The sequence below is a fragment of the Diadema antillarum genome, unplaced genomic scaffold (assembly GCF_040938485.1).
Source record: "Diadema antillarum isolate AM-2024a unplaced genomic scaffold, OU_Dant_1.0 seq00000400_RagTag, whole genome shotgun sequence".
Classification (NCBI taxonomy): Eukaryota; Metazoa; Echinodermata; class Echinoidea; order Diadematoida; family Diadematidae; genus Diadema; species Diadema antillarum.
Genome location: NW_027271391.1, coordinates 212,886 through 232,234, shown reverse-complemented (window position 1 = coordinate 232,234; position 19,349 = coordinate 212,886). Strand labels below are relative to the sequence as shown.

At 39.2% G+C, this 19,349-nt stretch overlaps 1 protein-coding gene across 1 annotated transcript; it reads left to right on the top strand.

The window, feature by feature from the left end:
• Positions 1–993: 993 nt before the first annotated feature.
• On the top strand, positions 994–18,890 carry LOC139732098 (peroxisomal acyl-coenzyme A oxidase 1-like). Its single transcript, XM_071642965.1, has 15 exons — positions 994–1,180; positions 4,030–4,189; positions 5,033–5,187; positions 6,018–6,125; positions 6,583–6,702; positions 9,289–9,404; positions 10,460–10,629; positions 11,223–11,385; positions 13,255–13,445; positions 13,931–14,083; positions 15,024–15,129; positions 15,481–15,627; positions 16,555–16,625; positions 17,757–17,892; positions 18,828–18,890. The coding sequence occupies exons 1-15, from the start codon at positions 1,048–1,050 to the stop codon at positions 18,888–18,890; spliced, it is 1,992 nt and encodes a 663-aa protein (XP_071499066.1). The 5' UTR covers positions 994–1,047.
• Positions 18,891–19,349: the final 459 nt, after the last annotated feature.

Below are 19,349 nucleotides of genomic sequence, written 5' to 3'. Positions count from 1 at the left end.
GCGAGGGAGAGGGGAAAGAGAGAGAGAGAAAGAGGGGGGAGGGGATAGAGAGAGAGAGAGAGACGTTAATACCTTCACTGACTGTGCTGCTTGTGGTCCTGAAAGATTAATAATTACCACAAGGTCATTGACCACAAATATGTTTTTCTGATTTCTGCAACAGATATTAGTTCATAATCATATTATGCACATTGCATGTACCACAGAGCTACCAAGTCTCACGCATTCTGCGTGAGACTCAAGCATTTAGGGTCTGTCTCACGATCTCACGCATGGCACCCATTTTTCTCACGCATCTGGTGAAGTCTGCAATTTGGGCCAAAAATAAGGAGCATAGCTCAAAGGATTAAAGTGATAGTTGCAATTGAAGGTATATTTCCCTTTTGCCTTTCAAAATTGCTCACCAGATCGGAGGTAATAATAATTTAATGACCATGGGAGGGGGACACCCTCCTCGTTCGCGTGCGCATGCGCGCGAACGCCGAGACGCCGAGTCATAAAAATCTCACTCATAAAAGTTTTTTGAACTTAGCATCTCTGGTACCATGGAGCTGCGGAGCTCCATGTATGCATCCTCTGCAATGTTTGCAATACGTACGTATTTGGTATTTGCATACATGTAGGCTCTACTACGATGTAGTTTGACACTCTTCTGTCACAATGGTAAGCAGACCAAAAAAAAAAAAAAGAAAGAAAGAAAGAAAGAAAGAAAACTCCAGTATACTGAGTATCAATAACTTGACCGGGGTGTGTTCTTAGGTGCATGTAAGCAATTGAGTGTCTGCAGGGCCAGGGGAAAGCTTTTGTTGGTAACATATAAAATATAACATTGACATTGTTGTCAATCTCCCTCTTGGCATTCCATAGGCAGTTATCAGCTGTTGCTCAATCAATCAGCATGGGTGATGTGTGGCTGTGCACGTCGTGCCACCGCCGCGCCCGCGCTGACTGTCACGCAAGGCACAGAGCAAGCTGAGATGTCGAGGAGTCCACTGAACTGAACGTTTCTAGAGCGAATTCCGAGTTGCAAAAAAGCAGTATTCGACGATGTCTGACTCAATGACAGCACGTGAAAATCCTCGGCTAACGCAAGAAAGGCGAGGGGCGTCATTTGACAAACATGAGCTGACTCTGTTGCTGAACGGTGGTCCCCAGGAACTGCAGAGAATCAAATACATTCGTGAGTTGAAACTGTAGTGTTATACCCTGTATGCCTGGGCTGTAGGCTGTACTTTGTAGAAGAGCACCGGAGGTGATCAGTCAGATCAGGCGAGGTCCCCAGTGCAGTGGTGGTGGTGGGTAGCCTCCTCAGCAAGCTGTGCTTAATACATCTAATTAAGCAGGGGGGGGGGGGGGGGGGGGGCACTTTATTTCTGGCGCCACGTCGAACTTCTGGGCTTAATCAGCTGACCTCCAAAAATACAAATTATTATGTGCATCTGATCTCGTGATCTATCAAACCATGGCATTAGTTAAAGGACAAGTTCACCTTCATAAACATAAGGATTGAGAAAATGCAACAATATTAGTAGAACACATCAGTGAAAGTTTGAGGAAAATTGGACAATCGATGCAAAAGTTATGAATTTTTTAAATTTTTGTGTTGGAACCGCTGGATGAGGAGACTACTACAGCTTGTGAGTCATATGCGTACAACAGTATAAAGAAAATGTAAAAGAAAATTCAACATATTTTCACTTTTTTCGCATAATAATAGAGCACTTGACTTGCCTCTTTCTAAAGGCAGGGGGAATAATATTATCCATAACATTTGTCGGTAACGAGTCAGGGGAATGTGTACTTTTTTCAAAAGATGGAATTTTGTGAAATTCTCTTTATATTTTCCTTATATTGTTGTACGCATGTGACATCTAAGTTATTCATACACTGCAGTAGTCTTCTCATCCAGCGGGTACTGCACAAAAACTACAAAAATTCATAACTTTTGAACGGATTGTCTGATTTTCCTCAAACTTTCAATGATGTGTTCTACTAATATTGCCACATTCTCTCAATCCTTATGTTTATGAAGGTGAACTTGTCCTTTAAGTGAATTAAAACTTTCACTCAGTTTTATCAAAAGTTTACAGTATAATTTACATTAAATTTTACAATACTTTTCTTATATGGTTGATGAAATCAGTGACCAGGGCAGGGCAGGGGACTTGTTCAGAATTTCCCCATAAGTGTATGTCTATACAGTCGGGCCCACAACACAGTGAGTTTGGGCCCCCTACCATTCCATTCGACTGTGAATGTGATCCAGATTTGAGTTCAAAATTACAGACTCATTGGACATTGCTTGGTATGTGGTACTACATGTGTACCCTGAGAATGCTCAAGCTTACGATAGAATCTATGCATCCCACAAGCTACTACTTTGTTAGACAGAAAGATCCGTCTGTCCGGAGTCAAGTCTTTTTTTTTTTTTTACGTTATTGCTCTCCTCTGAGGGGATCCGTGAAGCCAGACTCGTCTCCGCAGAACATATCCCCGACGACCAGATATAGACCGATCTTTCCGTCAACTACTTTGTGTAATATGTTTGAAATGAAAGTGTATGTTAATTGACAGATTCATATCTGATTTAACAAGGCATTCTTCTAGATTTGTTGGCTTATCAGCAAAGCTGCCTTTATCCAAAAAAGGAACACCTACCAGCAGTATGTTCTGTATTGTGGCATAGCATCAACCTGACTAAAATATTGTAAATACCGGTACCTTACCATCATGCAGGAATGTTTTGATATCCCTCTGAATACAGTACTAAATAGCTTCAAAGTCAAAATTATCTGAAGTTGACTCCCACCCTGGCTTTACCAAGTCATATTAAATTCAAGAGACTTACAAAATACTGCTTTGTTCTCAGATGACGGCCATTTTAAATCATGGCAATGTCAAGGAGATTGAGCACAGTAAATGACTGATGCACTTTGATACCAATGCATTGATAACACCTCTGACCTCTCACTGTGCATATTCATGCAGACTGTATTTTCAAGATTGTTTGCTTTGGATCCTGCTATCAGGCCAATATCAATACAGTACTTGTGCAGTGTCGTTGTGCATTCTTGTTTATTAATCTGCATTACGGTCAAAGGTACCGGTACTGGTTACCAAAATACTCACCTTATAGCGAGGGATTTTACTGCATTCATACAGTTAAGTATATCAAATAAATTGTTTATATGAGGCAGTTTACAATCAAAATATTTTGCATACAAATCTGCAGAATCTCATTTTCTTTCAATTTTCTGCACTCTATTGCCATTTGGTTGGTTGTTTACTTTTTTAAAATCTAAATTTCAGTATAGATTATTTGTATATTTCTTCACTTGCCAAAAAATGCCAAAATGCCAACAAATTGTTACGGCTGTTATGTGCAGTTTCATTTTTTTTCTTTTTTTTCCCCTTTTTTTTTTGGGGGGGGGGGGGTGGGGGTGATCTAGGGTGATATTTGTAACATATGATAATACTAGATAATAGCATGAATTCAAGGTGTGCCAAATCCCCTCTGTGAGAGCACGCTCAAAGCGCATGCATACTATCATTACTCTGATCTCTTGATACATTATATTTCCCGCCAGCATTAGTGACAGTGCTTACTCTCCACTCCCTGGGGAGCATTCCAGCCAGTCACCATTTTACTGGTAGGCACATGCTGATCAACCACCATAAACATTCCCATCTTACCAGGTACCCATTTATCCTCCTTGGCAGAGAGCAGCAATGTGGATAAAGTGCCTTGCTGAAGGGCAAACGTGTAAGGCTTCGTGGGGCTCGAACACACAAACCCAAACCACACTATGATTCAGAAATGTGCGCTCTTATCCACTCAGCCACAACACATCCACATATTCTTTTATTTCTTCTTTAAAAAGAAGGGGGAAGGAGTCAGTTAGATTTATAAGGTGCCTATATGATACAAATTACTCATTTTTTTTTCTTTTGGTGGTGGGGGGTGGTGGTTACCACTCATATTTAAATGATTGTGCTCTGTTACTCCTGTCTGATATGATTCTCTACCAGAGTCCATTGTTCTCAGTGACCCCCACTTTGACCAGAGCTACCGGTTCACCCTCAGTCCGGCAGAGACTTTTGATCAGTCCGTGAAGCGAGCTGTACGCTGGGTCGCTGTCAAGGAGAAGTATAACCTCACTCAACCTAGGGATGACATGATCATATTAAGGTGAGAGGGACTTGGTGATTAACACATAATGTAGATATCTTTGGAACAGTCAATAGATTTTGTACAGTGTATTGATTTTGTAGATAAATCAGAATGAAGAAATGACTAGATGATAAAGAGCGTTTTGAAATTGAGATGGTGATGGTGCTGCTTCAACGTGACGGTGGTGGGTATGATGACTGTGATGGTAATGATTGTGCTTGTGATTTGAGGGACACAGTGATGATGAAGATGATGGTGATGATGATAACAATGAAGATGATGGTGATGGTGATGATGATGACTGGATGATGTTAAAGCTGTTTTTGATAATGATGATCAAAATCAAGATGATGATGTTATTCTTGTTTAAGAGACCTACTGTTGCCAGTACCACAGCAGTTGTCAGACGTAGGTAATTGAGAAGACTTGAGATAAAACATGCCTGTTTAGAACCAGATATCCTTGCATACAGTTGGTGAAAATGAATATGAGTGAATACTACTGATTTGTCATTCTGTGTCTTAATTCCCAACTTACAAGACTCTAGTTTTAGAGAGCACAGAGAGGCTCAGGTATATCCTGGTATGCCCCAAGCAAGTATTTCTACTGCCTTAATTCTCTAATAATTAATCCTCCAAAAATAGTTTGTACCATCAAGGCAAGTAGTTGCTTATTTCTTATTCACATGCCTGTAGATGCAGCACAATCCACAAATTGTTAATGAGGTTGTTAATCTACACATTGCAAATGTTTTCATTTGTGTCATCCTCAAAAGTATGATAATATCATATAATTTCTTGGTTGTTTATGCATATAAATACACATGTAACTCTTGTAGTCTCCTTTTTGCTATCCACCCAGATGCATGAACAACAACATAGGATTTGCAATCCACACACTGATGTTCATACCTTCAATTGAGCGACTTGGGACAGAGGAGCAGAAGGCCAAATGGTTGCCACTTGCCAGGCAGTACAAGATCCTGGGCACTTATGCACAAACAGAACTGGGACATGGTACAGTTTTCTGTGTTTGATTGCTTGTTTGTTATGTTTGTTTGTTTGTTTCATATTAACAGTAGGTGCAAACTTGAAAACAAATGTAAAGTTCATATGTGCCTTGCACAGGTGCATTATGTTGAGTCTATGCACAATTTGATAAATGTCATTTTTACTGGCAAGATCAACATCAGCATTGTCCTGATTGGAGTAATGTGTACTATGTTAGGCCTGTGTATTGTTTGAGTGTGTGGGTGGAGGTGGGGGGAGGATTATGAAGGTACTGGTATGTCACTGCTAGAATGTGTTTGTTGTTCTTCTTATTGTTATACCATGTCCACACAGAGTGTGTAAGGGATATAGAAATCTCTGTGTGTTTGGTCGTCTGACCTTTCTGTCAGTCTGTTACAAAAGATTTTGTCTTTTAGACTACTCTGTCATTTTTTCAGCAATTGTTGTTGCATGAGTAGGAGCATCAGCATTTATTAGATGTATCGTGTAATAGAATAGTTACAACTACACATGACACAGTCCCTCGGATAGGACATAAAATGGAGGTCCCATGTATGAGAGAGTCACAGCTCATGCACGTAAAAGATCCCGCTTCATTCATTCATCGCAAAGAGCAGGGTGTATAACCCGGTGAAGTGGTCCCACCCCACAACCAACTGGACCCCATGGAAGACCAGCTTAGTGTAGCTGAATATGGGCTATCCAGCCATCTTCACAGATGGAAAATGAACAACAACAACAACAACAACACAGTGATGACGAGAAGATCTTTCTTGAAACTGCTGTTAAATCGTTTGTGACAGGAAGTTCTTTATTTTTGTGATTCTTTGAACCAGGCACATATTTGAGCGGCCTGGAGACAACTGCAACTTATGATGAGATGACGCAGGAGTTCGTCCTGAACTCCCCTACTCAGACTGCCATGAAATGGTGGCCAGGGGCATGTAAGTGTCATTCATTTAAATCTGGATTACATCGTTATTATCTGGTATAGACAGAGCAAACTGTACATGTTGATCCGAGACCGCATCATGTTGGTTCAAAGAAGAACTAAGTAAGAGAACCACAGCAAGTAGTTTCAAGTTTCAAGTTTATTTTCCACATCTCATAAAAAGAAAGAAAAATGAAATCAATGTGATTTCATGTGAGCATAACAAAATGTACATACAGAAAAACAATCATTAACGAAATAATACACATAAAAATCAAGGTTTGTGACTCAGGATATGTGGTGAGTAGTGTTAAGCAATGTTAACAGATGTCTAATTACAATAATAAGATTGATTAGGATTATAATTTCTGAATCATCCACAAAATTCCAAATATCTCTTTGAAAGATGACTTTACTTGATTGTTGTCGTTGTTTGATCTTGTCGTGCACACTCTGTGTTTTCTCTGCAGTGGGTAAGACATGCACTCACTGCATCATATTGGCTCAGTTGATTGTCCGAGGTAAACGTCATGGAGTGCACGCCTTCATTCTTCAGCTCAGAAGCTTGGAGACACATCAACCACTACCAGGTGATTATTAGTTGTAATATTCTTTTTCTTTTTCCTCCTCCTCCAACTCCTCCTCCTCCTCCTCCTCCTCCTCCTCCTCCTCCTCCTCCTCCTCCTCCTCATAAGTTCTCTGTACTTGAATTTCTTTCATTTGTTTTCTCTTATAGTAGCGTAAAAAAAGGCGTTTGAAAAATAAAAAGGTTAATGACATTTTCTCATACCACACCATTCAGTTAACATGATGCCATAAAATGTTTCATATACCATAAAATAGCCATAGATATGTAGTATGTGATATAGTACAGTCAAACCTGTCTGTAGTGGCCACCCAAGGGAGATGAAAAAAGTGGCCACTATAGACAGGTGGCCGTTATAGACAGGTAATCCAACTTTGTGTGCATTGCCTACTTGTACATGCTGTGTCATCGTTGTATACATCTATAAGTACTTACATACATGTATGTGTGTACGTATGCACACGTGTGTTTCATGCATTGAACAGTGCCGGTGTTTATGAAATTGATGCACATCAGCATGTGTACAGTCGTGAAGAAAGCTAAACACTGATGCATTATTATGACTGAATGAGTGATGAATGCAGCGATGGCGAATAATACTGGCGATCACTAAACGTTGCCCATGAATGACTGGCACAGCTACAAAGCAGAAAAAACATGCTTTAGACAGATCGTCGCTATACACAGGGTCTTTAACAGGGTTTTTCTCGGGGGGGGGGGGGGGGGGGGGGGGATTTTTCAGTGGCCGCTACAGACAGGTGGCCGCTAAGGCAGGTTTGACTGTATGCTAGCATTTATTTCTATGATATATTATTCATGTGGTTTGTTGAATTGACTTCCTATGACACTGAGGATGCATTACATAGGATAATATTGTGTTTGTAAATGTCTGTAGTGGCCACCCAAGGGAGATGAAAAAAGTGGCCGCTATAGACAGGTGGCCGTTATAGACAGGTAATCCAACTTTGTGTGCATTGCCTACTTGTACATGCTGTGTCATCGTTGTATACATCTATAAGTACTTACATACATGTATGTGTGTACGTATGCACACGTGTGTTTCATGCATTCATACACAGGGTCTTTAACAGGGTTTTTCTCTGGGGGGGGGGGGGGGGATTTTTCAGTGGCCGCTACAGACAGGTGGCCGCTAAGGCAGGTTTGACTGTATGCTAGCATTTATTTCTATGATATATTATTCATGTGGTTTGTTGAATTGACTTCCTATGACACTGAGGATGCATTAGGATAATATTGTGTTTGTAAATGTCTGTAGTGGCCACCCAAGGGAGATGAAAAAAGTGGCCGCTATAGACAGGTGGCCGTTATAGACAGGTAATCCAACTTTGTGTGCATTGCCTACTTGTACATGCTGTGTCATCGTTGTATACATCTATAAGTACTTACATACATGTATGTGTGTACGTATGCACACGTGTGTTTCATGCATTGAACAGTGCCGGTGTTTATGAAATTGATGCACATCAGCATGTGTACAGTCGTGAAGAAAGCTAAACACTGATGCATTATTATGACTGAATGAGTGATGAATGCAGCGATGGCGAATAATACTGGCGATCACTAAACGTTGCCTAATGAATGACTGGCACAGCTACAAAGCAGAAAAAACATGCTGAATTATCGGCTCTTTGGCCGCTATAGACAGGTTGAAATGTACCGCGGGAAACAAAATTTGTGGCCGCTGGCCGCCTTAGACAGATGGTCGCTATACACAGGGTCTTTAACAGGGTTTTTCTCTGGGGGGGGGGGATTTTTCAGTGGCCGCTACAGACAGGTGGCCGCTAAGGCAGGTTTGACTGTATGCTAGCATTTATTTCTATGATATATTATTCATGTGGTTTGTTGAATTGACTTCCTATGACACTGAGGATGCATTAGGATAATATTGTGTTTGTAAATGTTGTACATATCGTTGAACTATGAGACTATTGTACCATCACATGTTTTCATTCCATCATCACTGCTTTGGTCACTCTATCCTGTCTTTCTCACGGTCATCCTGACATTCCTTTCTCCAGCCACCACCATGATTCATTACTCTCGACATAAATATTCTCCATATGGTCATTCCATCCCCATTCCACATTCCCTCCTCATGCCACCCAAGGTTTTGACTATGTAACCAATCGTTGTACAGTGTATATGTGTTGTAGCTAGTGGAGAATAAAGTACTTGCACCTTAGACTCCAAACAGGGCAGTCATGATTGTTTTATCCAGTCTCACTCTCAATGTAGATAGTACATAAAAGATAAGAAATGGCCATCCATAGGACTGATCCTTTTTTTTTTTTTTTTTTTTTTTGCTTGACCATGGGCAGTCTGGTCTGAAATTTCATACATATCATTCTCAATTTCATGCCAAAGAGGGTGTAATTAATAGACATCACTGTCTTTTAGTTCATCTTTCACTAATCGCTAGTATAATGAATACATGTACAGAGCTATTCTGTTATCTAAGTGATTTTGTTGTTGTTTTTGTATTTCCCAGTCAATATAATCATATATTTATACTGTTCCCAGTCAATGTAATCGTATGTTCGTACTGTTCACCTGGTATACATTATAACAGGAAGGACGATAGGAGACATTGGTCTGAAGTCATCCTATGCTGCCATCGACAACGGTTTCCTCATTCTGGAACAAGTCAGGATCCCAAGGGAAAACATGCTCATGAAGTATGCCAAAGTGAGTGGTGTATAGGTTTGTTTAGCTTTTCTTTTCTTTTTCTTTTTTTCTACCACATGGATATTATGGGAAGATTGTGGTGCATGATCAGAAATATGTAAAGCCATGGCTTCATATGATTCATATTGTCATGATTTCTGTCAATCTTCTCAGTCTTTTTAAACATGATATCTGACAAACAGATTTTGCGAGTTTACTGGTAATCGCAAAATTAACAACTCTCAAATATATTGCTTCCTATACGACAAATTTGCTGTACATGATCTCCAAGGTTTTAAATTACTGTCTTTCCTTCTAAAAAGAGATAATGCTTATTTCTTGTTTCGGCACAGTAGTACGGGATGCATGTGGCAGTTCCGTGTAAGAAAAGCTCACAAATCACACTCACAAAAGGATCCACAAGTAACATGTCCTCACGCGGGCCCCCAAAAAAAAAAAGGAATGTACAAATCTGATTAAGTGGTTCATTCCACACACCGTTACAAAAAAAGAGGTGATGATAACAACCTTGTGTGGTTCATCCTTGGAGATTAGCAATAGTCAGTATATCAACCCTGCCTAGGCTGCATTATGAATGAATGAATATCTTATGAGTCCGGACATGTTGTCTAGCAGATGCCACTCTATAATGCTGAGGGTGGGCTCTTATACAAATGATGCACAGGACACAGTGGATCAGTGAGAATTGGATGTGCGAGTTTAACTTTGGAACTGTTTAAACCCACAAGCACAGCGAGTAGGTTTTAGACTGTTCAAAAGTTAAACGAGAGCATCCAATTCTCACCGATCCACGAATTAGGCCTGTGCATCATTTGTGATATAAAATGGGCCCGTAAATTCATGAAATACAACCATTTTCCCCATCATGTGTCCGGTACACCTACAACATTATACAAGACTTGAGCCATGTGGTTGGATTTTACCGGATATATAGCTCAGTATGGAACAGTAAAAACCAATGCATGACAATTGACCAATCAGACTGCAGAGATTCTAAAGCCCACTTTATAAAACGTGATGTCATACTTTCTTGCTCACAACAAAACATATCCAAGGTCTCACAAGATGGAGTCTTCAGCATAGTTGGCAACCCCAAAGTCACCTACGGCAGCATGGTTCTTGTGAGGACGGCCATTGTCAGGGCGGCGTCGTACGAGCTCAGTAAATCCCTCACGATTGCAGTGAGGTACAGCGCTGTCCGCACCCAGGGAAAGATTGAGGACAGGTTGGTCACAGATTTCTGAATGGCTTGAAAAGGAGGAAGTTCAGAATGAGGAAAGGGGAAAAATTCCTTGTAAATGAAATTTTCTGCTCACATTCATCAATGAGGGGGACGCTGAACTCATTAAGGGATCTATATTTTGGCCTAATTTGTAACAAAACTTTCCAAGCTTCATTGATGAATAGATAAAATTTATTGATGAATAGATAAAGTAATGACAGTGCTAGCAATAACTAACCCAACATCTTGCAATCAGCCAAAGTAGCAAAAAAGAGATAGAAGATTTAAGGAGAAGAAAAGAGGTGGTTATACAAAAATCTGCTTGCTTAGTGGGACAAAGTTGAACTTCTGTGTAATTTTGCTTGGTTTGGTTTGGTTTCCTCTTCCATAGTTCTTGTGAGAGAAAAGTTTTTGACATCAATTTTGACATGTCAAATTCCCCTCATTTACTGTATTCAGTATGTTGACAGGAGCGGTGCTTACATGCATGCTTTTAATTCTTAGAGTGCAACTCTTCTGTATTAAAAATGCAACAACAATAAAACTTACTCCCCCTGCATCCCGCCTTTTCTTCCCATTACTTCGTCCATGACCAGCGGACCAGAGGTGCCCATACTGGACTTTCAGACCCAGCAGCAGAAACTCTTTCCAGGCCTGGCTGCCGTGTTTGCTATCTACTTTGCCGGTCAGCATCTCCGAAGGCTTTATGAGGAGAATGAGGAGAGCCTCCTGAAGGGAGACTTTAGCATTCTGCCGGAGGTAAAGCATCCATGAAAGAAAAAGGAAATGGCACCCTCTTGCTGGTTCCCTCCCCCCCCCTTCCCCCAGTTCCCGAGTGAAATTTTTTATAATTATGGTATTCATTGTCTGACTGTCATGTGTTAGCCATCAGCATAAACCATTCTACCAAAGGGATTGGCTTTGAGACATTAATGTTTTATTTTTCCTGATTCTGTCTTCTCTGTATTGTAAAATGAGGAATGTTTGCATACATTTTAATTTCGTAAATTTCGCGAGAGCCAAGATTCACAAAACTAAAATGCACTTGAAAGTTCTTGTGTACACTATACCCATTGAATGTTTGAGGCAACTCGCGAAATTTTCAGGCCGCGAAAAAAGCCATTGGCGCCAATTCATGAAAATTTCATACCGCGAAAATATTGTGTTTTATGGTACGCAAATTTTAGGTGCCCTTCTATCTTGAGGTGTGAACACTGTTGCTTATCAGTCCAGTTCTGCGTTACGGCCAACAAAGAGATTGTTTGAGTATATCAACCACTTTTAAAGCTAGAAGAGGACTATTTCCAATTACTGTGACTAACAAGTGGGGGCTACTTCTTTGAAAGGATAAGGGTCCTGTGAAAATTGGTCAGTCCAAAGGAAATCATTGATACACCCACAATGTCGATAACGATATCTAGGAGAGTGAGAATGAATTGAGGTAATAATTGTGGAATAGTTGTCTTTGTATAAATGGTCATATGGTCACTAGGGTGACAAGACCTTGTATCCCAAATTTTGGTGAAAATGACTTTTTTTTTATTAATGGTCAGATAATCAGTTAAGTGAGTCCTGTCCAAATCCTAGCTGTCTTACCCCAAAAATGAAGCCACCATGACATGTTAAAGGAAAGGCTATCCCATTTGATATAGTGCTGTGGTAACCATGCTTTTTTGCTCTCCTAAACATTTGACATTTTGAAGGTACAAGGTCTTGTCGCCCCCAATGACGACAATATATTATGAAGTATTGCCACTCATGATTTGTAGAATAGCAGTTTAGTCATGTGTCTGTTCCTACATAGTTTTACTTGTGAATTACTTCATCAGATTCATTTGCCACATTGAAAAAAAAAAAGACTGCCATAGATTTGTATGAAAGAAAATTCATCGTAACATATAGACAAGACGTGTTACAAAAAAAAATGATCAGTTGCACGTCATGTGCAAAGCGGATGAAAAGAAGCTACTCAATTGATATTATGGTCAAATGACTGCTTGACAGCTTTGAGATAAATGAAAGAAAAATATTATTCAGAGGGGGGAAGGCTCAGGTTTGAGTTTCTTCAGTTTGTCTCCCTCTACAAATGAAAATTTGTCCGCCTTGGACTACTTAACATAACAGTGTCGGAATTTCGGAGCTTGGGTATTTGTTCCATGTTCATCGTGTCACTGCCGGCAACCAGGGACAGCCTGGTGGTAGTGTCGCTCTCCGGAAAGTAGTAGATGACAGGTTTGAGTCCCACTGGTTCCTTTTTCCTGACATGTTTGTTAATTTACAGATCAGCAGTTGCTATCTTAACAAATTTTCATTTGTAGAGGGAGACAAACTGAAGAAACTCAAACCTGAGCTTTGAGATAGTTGTGGCTTTGCAGATTTTTCAAGTTTACTGAAATTCATTTGTTGTGTGTGATATCATTTTTCTCATTTTTATTCAGAATTAATTGTTCATAACCGAGTGTGATTCTTGAAGTTGGAGAATGTAATTGCAATTGCGATTTTGAATGTTATACACATCCTATATGTATAACATAGTGTCAAATGTGATTGACTGTAAGATTCATGATCAACATTCATTATTTCAAAGATGTATGATTGCTATCATCATTGTTGTTGTTGTTTTTGTAGCTGCATGCTCTTTGTTCAGGTCTGAAGGCGCTCGCCACGAGGGAGTCAGTTCTCCACATGGAAACATGTCGCTTTGCCTGCGGAGGTCACGGGGTCATGCTGCAGAGTGGTCTCCCAGAGCTCTATGACTGCTTCTCGGCCTCCTGCATATATGAGGGAGAAAACACTGTCCTCCTGCTGCAAGTCGCAGGGTGTGTGTACATTTAATACAGTGTAAATGAATGCAGATAGATACTTAGATAGATAGATAGATAGATAGATAGATAGATAGATAGATAGATAGATAGATAGATAGATAGATAGACAGATAGACAGATAGATATGTAAATAGACAGACAGACATATAGATAAATAGATAGACAGATAGATATATGAATGGACAGACATAGATAGATAGATAGATGGATAAAGTGCCATATGAATGCAATTATTATTATTATTATTATTATTATTATTATTATTATTATTATTATTATTATTATTATTATTATTATTATTATTATTATTATTATTATTATTATTATTATTATTATCACCATCACCATCACCATCATCATCAACATCATCATCATCATCATCATCAACATCATCATAATCATCATCACTTACAAGTGAAGTCCTTATTGTTACATCTATATCAAACCGCAGTCATATTCTTTTTTTTTTTTCAACTCAGGTATCTCATGAAGATTCTGAGTAGAGCTCAGATGGGTGCAGATGTGTCTGGCGTGGGAGCGTATCTGGCCAATCAGCCAGAAGACCAGTGGCGCCCTCACGACTCCCTGGATGGGGAATCCATATTCGCAGCATACAAACACCGAGCACAGAGGTATGCGTGTAGTACACTTGTAGTCACAATCAGCTGTGTGTAGATGCTCTGCAAATGTAGTGGGAAATAAAAGCTGCCTTTATCTTTGGGTGATCTTTGCACGCAGCGCCCTCAAACGCATGTGAATAAAGCTGAGGGGAGTCAAGCTTAGTGGGGTGCCCATTGACAGGTGGTCCTACTTGATACACTAGGCATCTCCAAAGGCAGTTTGGTCATATCTATTTTTTCATGTACACCCTATACCACTATTTGACTGGGCTGTTCCATAATGTCAGTACATTGGATTCATAGAATAATATGGCAGAACATAATGATGATGTAAGTGTGTTATTGAAATGTACAGTTTGATATGTTTTGAAGCCCTTTATCAAATTGTAATGATAATCATATTGGCTGAGTGTAAAGGGCATAAAGTGACCCTTTTGTTAATAAGTAGCTATCACTCAGTTGTGTACTTTACTACCATATTCAAAATGTTCAGGTGAGGTGAGCACACTTTAACCGACCCTGTTATTCATTTACCATATTTAACAGATCAGCCCCTTCTCAATCTGTAATTCTGTGATGACTCGTGGATTGTTGTTGTTTTTTGCTTTACATCAATTTTTATTGAACCATGTACTTATTTGTGTAGTTTCCTTCAAAAAAAAAATTGCCACATGTCATCAGACTCCCTTTTGAGATAGGATTTAGATTATTTGTTTTAACGAAGGATATTTACAGCATTCAATTATACTGTCTTATTGATCTGATCAATGTCATTTTTTACTGTAATGGTCAAGCAAAAAGTGAACTGTAATTGAGAACTGAAGAAAAGGAAAGTTGGGAAGGTCAGTGGGAGAGGCAATCTTTGTGACTTTTCATTTCAAGGTGAAGAGATGATTTCATTAAAAAAAGATATGCCTGACCAGTGTCATTCCTGACCTGCTCTCATGAACAGGTTGGGCCAGAAGGCTGGGGAGAGGTTGGCAGGCTTGATGGCACAAGGAATGACACAGAAGAGAGCCTGGAATGAGAGTGGTATCGACTTGGTCAAGGCAGCTCGGGTGAGATCATGGCTCAGCTAAAATGTATCCAGAATAAATTTTGCAGTAGCTCCAGGAGTTTGCAGTGGCTCGTAAAGTCATCCTTACAATTTCTTCAAGATCATATGAATTACACTGTCACTGTTTGAGTAGACTACTACTCCTTAATATGTCATTTTCATTTCTCAAGAGCATGCATGTATTAGCCTAAAATACATCAAGGGTATTTGTTTTGCATAAAGTGATTTTTGTTTTGTTGAGTATGCTGAAATGAAATACATTTGGGATCAAGTCAAACTCTTTGGATGCCCTTGGAAAGACAAGATGATTCCAGCATTTAGTTCAAACTCATCATTTATCATTCATTCACAGGCACATACACAGTACTTCATTGTGCAGTCATTCTACCATGGAGTTGAAGAGACTCAAGTATCTCCAGCTACAAAGAAAGTCTTAGAAGCCCTGTGTCGACTGTACGCCTTGTATCACGTCGAAGAGAATGCAGGAGAATTCGTGGTGGTAAGTTGTGAAAGCAGGTACAAGCCTGACAAAATTGGGAGAGGCCAAGTTTATGTGCTCGGCTTGTATTAGCTGATTTCATGTCTTTACAATGTCAGCTTCAGCATCCACTTTGATTTGTGTCAAACATCAAAGTAGTGAATGGCTCGATCTTAAGTTGTGAGACCATTTAAAGGGATGGTACAGTATTGGTGGAGATGAGAATTGGGCTTTCAACTTTTTCCGAGATACCAAGAAAACAGTTATGAAATAGTACAGAGTATACCATTGTAAGAGGAATTCAAAGTTTATTTGATGAAAATCAGGTTTGGAATGACTGAAACATCCAAAAACAAAGTAAAACAAAGCGATCGTAATAAAAGGAGGGTCTCACACTTTATTAGAATCGCTTTGTTTTGGATATCTCAGCCATTTCAAAACCAATTTTCATCAGATAAATGTTTAATTCCTCATGGAATTACATGTTCATTCATATTTCATAAGAGGTTTCTCATTATCTCACCAAAAAATGTTAGAAACCTGAAATTAGGTCTCAACCAAAACTATACGATCCCTTTAATTTGGCTTGTCAATGATGTAGAGTAGCAAAAAGTGTGTTTATATGTATATTCCTCAAGGTTCCTTCAGTGTAGTGCTTAGTTACACATTCAATTGTGGGAATGAGGGAAACAGTTTTTTGTTTTAAATGCTATTGAATCATTGAGACATAAAAACATGTTTTCAAATGATGTTTCAGAATTGGTAATGGTGATATTTCTCACTCTCAGCTCACTTTCGACAGGTGTCTCATTACAGCCATCACTTCATGGTTCACTGCCCACCTTTTTCTTGCAATGGCTATTGAAAGTATTCCTTTTTTTTAAAAGCAAAACACATATTTAGTGTGAGATCATCACTGCTTTATGATTTTGTGGACTCGTTTTATAGGATGGCTTCATCTCATCAGACCAGCTAGACTGGCTTCATAGACTCTACTTGGAGACATTCCCCGTAATTAGGTGAGTGAGCTGTGTTATTTTGATTCATTTGTCCACTCAGCAGCCACAAAGATTGCATCTTAAGGTGACATTACCAGGGTATGGTTGATGTTAAATGTTTGGAGCTAAGTGACATCTCTACTTGTGCAGATAAGACCCGAAAACATGTTCCATGAACTGTTATCTTGTGGAAATGCTTTAGGGGGTATTTCAGTTGCACTTATTGGCATAGACCGGCTGTGACACTCAAACAAAAGTTGGGCATAGTGTCAATTGAAATGCCATCTGAAATGGTGAATTATTGTTGATATGAATCTGATGACTGTAGAGTGGATCTGGATCATATATCTAGTAATGACTGGATGATGTTGAAGGCAGTGAATGGAAGGAAAGGCATTCTCAGGAATAATTTTACCCCTGCTCTGCTGACCCTGTGGCTAGCAAAACTTTTTCATCAGCCATATTGACACATAATGGTATCTCTAGATGAAATGGATTGAACAAGACTCCTAAAGGAAGGCTGCTCCTTTTCTTTCTACTACATTTGCGATATCCATATCATGTATCACATATGGGTCATCTATCTGAGCAGCAAATAAAGATACAATATGATTTTTGCAAAAATCCCTCAAATGTAATAAAAAGAAGTTCCTGAACTTTGACCTGACAACACATGTACTGTGAAACATTTTATAATTAGATACACAAATGATGATGGGAATTATGCAGGGAATTTTCAATGAGTACATTGTATTTGTCAACATATATTAGTCACAGTACGAATGTAACATGTCTACTGACCCAATAACGTATATATATATATATATTTTTTTTTTTCAGTACTACCTTCAGGGTACCCTGTTGTAACAAGGTCACTCACAATGAGGTACTGCTTTAACAAGGTCATTTCGGCGGTCCTGATTTTCCATTACTGTATGTTGCTGGTCTCATTTTTAGTACGTTTACAACGAAGTACTGGTTGCCTCATTATAACAGGGTTTCTCTGTACCATTACCAGTACTGCTAACATTACTTCTCGTAATACTATGCATGCCTGCTACCATGGCTTGGGGTTTTTAAATGAATACCAAATGCACTGGTCGTTTCTTTGCCTGGTGTTCTGATACCTGCTACGTGGCTGTGTTCCCTCAGACCAGAGGCAGTAACACTAGTGGACTCCTTTGACATCTGTGATGAGTTCCTCCAGTCCACGCTGGGCTGCTACGACGGCAACGTCTACGAGCGCATGTATGAGTACGCGAAGACGGACCCAAGAAATAAGACCGAGGTGAGTTACAGTCACTGTCCGGTACAGTGGACTCCCGTTATAGTGAAGTCCTCAGGACAGGCGGTTTTCTTTTGTTATCGAAATTTCGTTATAACCAAACAGATAAACAATTTTACTTCATTGTAACCGGAATTTCGTTTTAACCGTGTTCATTATAACGGGAGTGCACTGTACAGTGAGGAGAAGTACATGTGGAAAAGACACACTTACAAGCAATCATTTGAAAGCGAGGCAAAGAAAAAGAAGTGCTAAATCATTTTGTATTCTCAATCTGAATATTGAATTTTGTAATGAAGCCTGGGTTCAGATTTCATTGCATTCATTGTTTTCTGCATGGTACAAATTAAGAGATCACTTGAGCAAACATTCAAGTTAATTTTTAATTCTTCATTGCTAACTTTGAATGTGAAAGAATGTGAAAAATCATTGTAACAGATTACAGAGAAATATGAAGAAAATCAAATTACCACGCAGAAGGATCGCCAGTAAGCAAAGCTTAATGTTTTGGGCCGCATTCGATACACAGAAAAACAAGAAGTTATGAGAAAGTATCGATATACTGAGCTGCAACAAGACAACAAACTATTTCAGAAAAGAAAACATTAATAGACCTGTACACAGGTGATGCTGAGAAAAAGAAAGAACTAGCAAAATTGAAAGATAATGAGAAAGAGTAAGATAGAAAGTGATAGAATCTTCTATGTACAAATTAATATGATAGATGCATTCAACCAGTTGCCAGGTAACAGCTGGATGAAGCAACTGAACCAGTTATTTACATAAAACGGTTGAAAATATAAAGCAAGTCTGAACACATAAGGCAGAGTATGATTTGAGCTTTCAAAATGCCCGACTTTAGACTAATCATTCTTTTAAGTATACATTTGAACAAATATCATTAATTTACCCTTTCACTGTTGCCTGCTTTGTTTCAGGTCCATGAGACGTACTACAAGTATCTGAGGCCTCTACTCAAGGGATTGATTGCAAAACTTTGAGAGAAAGATAGAGATATATATAGAGAGAGAGAGATAGAGAGTGAAAGAAAGAGAAAAACCACGTAGCTTATATTTTACCCAATCTGGGACAATCGATAGAAAAAGAAAGAGAATGTGTTGATGAAGAAATGGTAATGGCTATTGGTGCTTACAATTCCTTGGACATTCTGTATGCTTTAAGTAATTTTGATGTAGGCACAGACAGGTCATAGATGTACCATCTTGCAAATAAATGCAATATATTCAGTGACCACTACCAAAGCATTAAGAGCAAGCACAGGCTTTGCTGCAATATCAGTATGTTTTCAGAGTGTGCTGGTCAGGGATCACAGTTATGCAAACATATATGAATATTGTACTTTGGAGCTGTTCGTTAGATATGCCGGAAAAAATACTGATTAGGTTTATTTTCTTACACGATGTTGATATCAGGGTAAATGCAGATGAAGGCACTGTAGA

Bases quoted from the DNA above. Each gene is read 5' to 3' on its own strand.
- LOC139732098 (XM_071642965.1), top strand. From the start codon at position 1,048: ATGTCTGACTCAATGACAGCACGTGAAAATCCTCGGCTAACGCAAGAA. The intron at 1,181-4,029 runs GTGAGTTGAAAC...ATTCTCTACCAG, and splicing joins GCAGAGAATCAAATACATTC to AGTCCATTGTTCTCAGTGAC. The intron at 6,703-9,288 runs GTGATTATTAGT...ACATTATAACAG, and splicing joins GACACATCAACCACTACCAG to GAAGGACGATAGGAGACATT.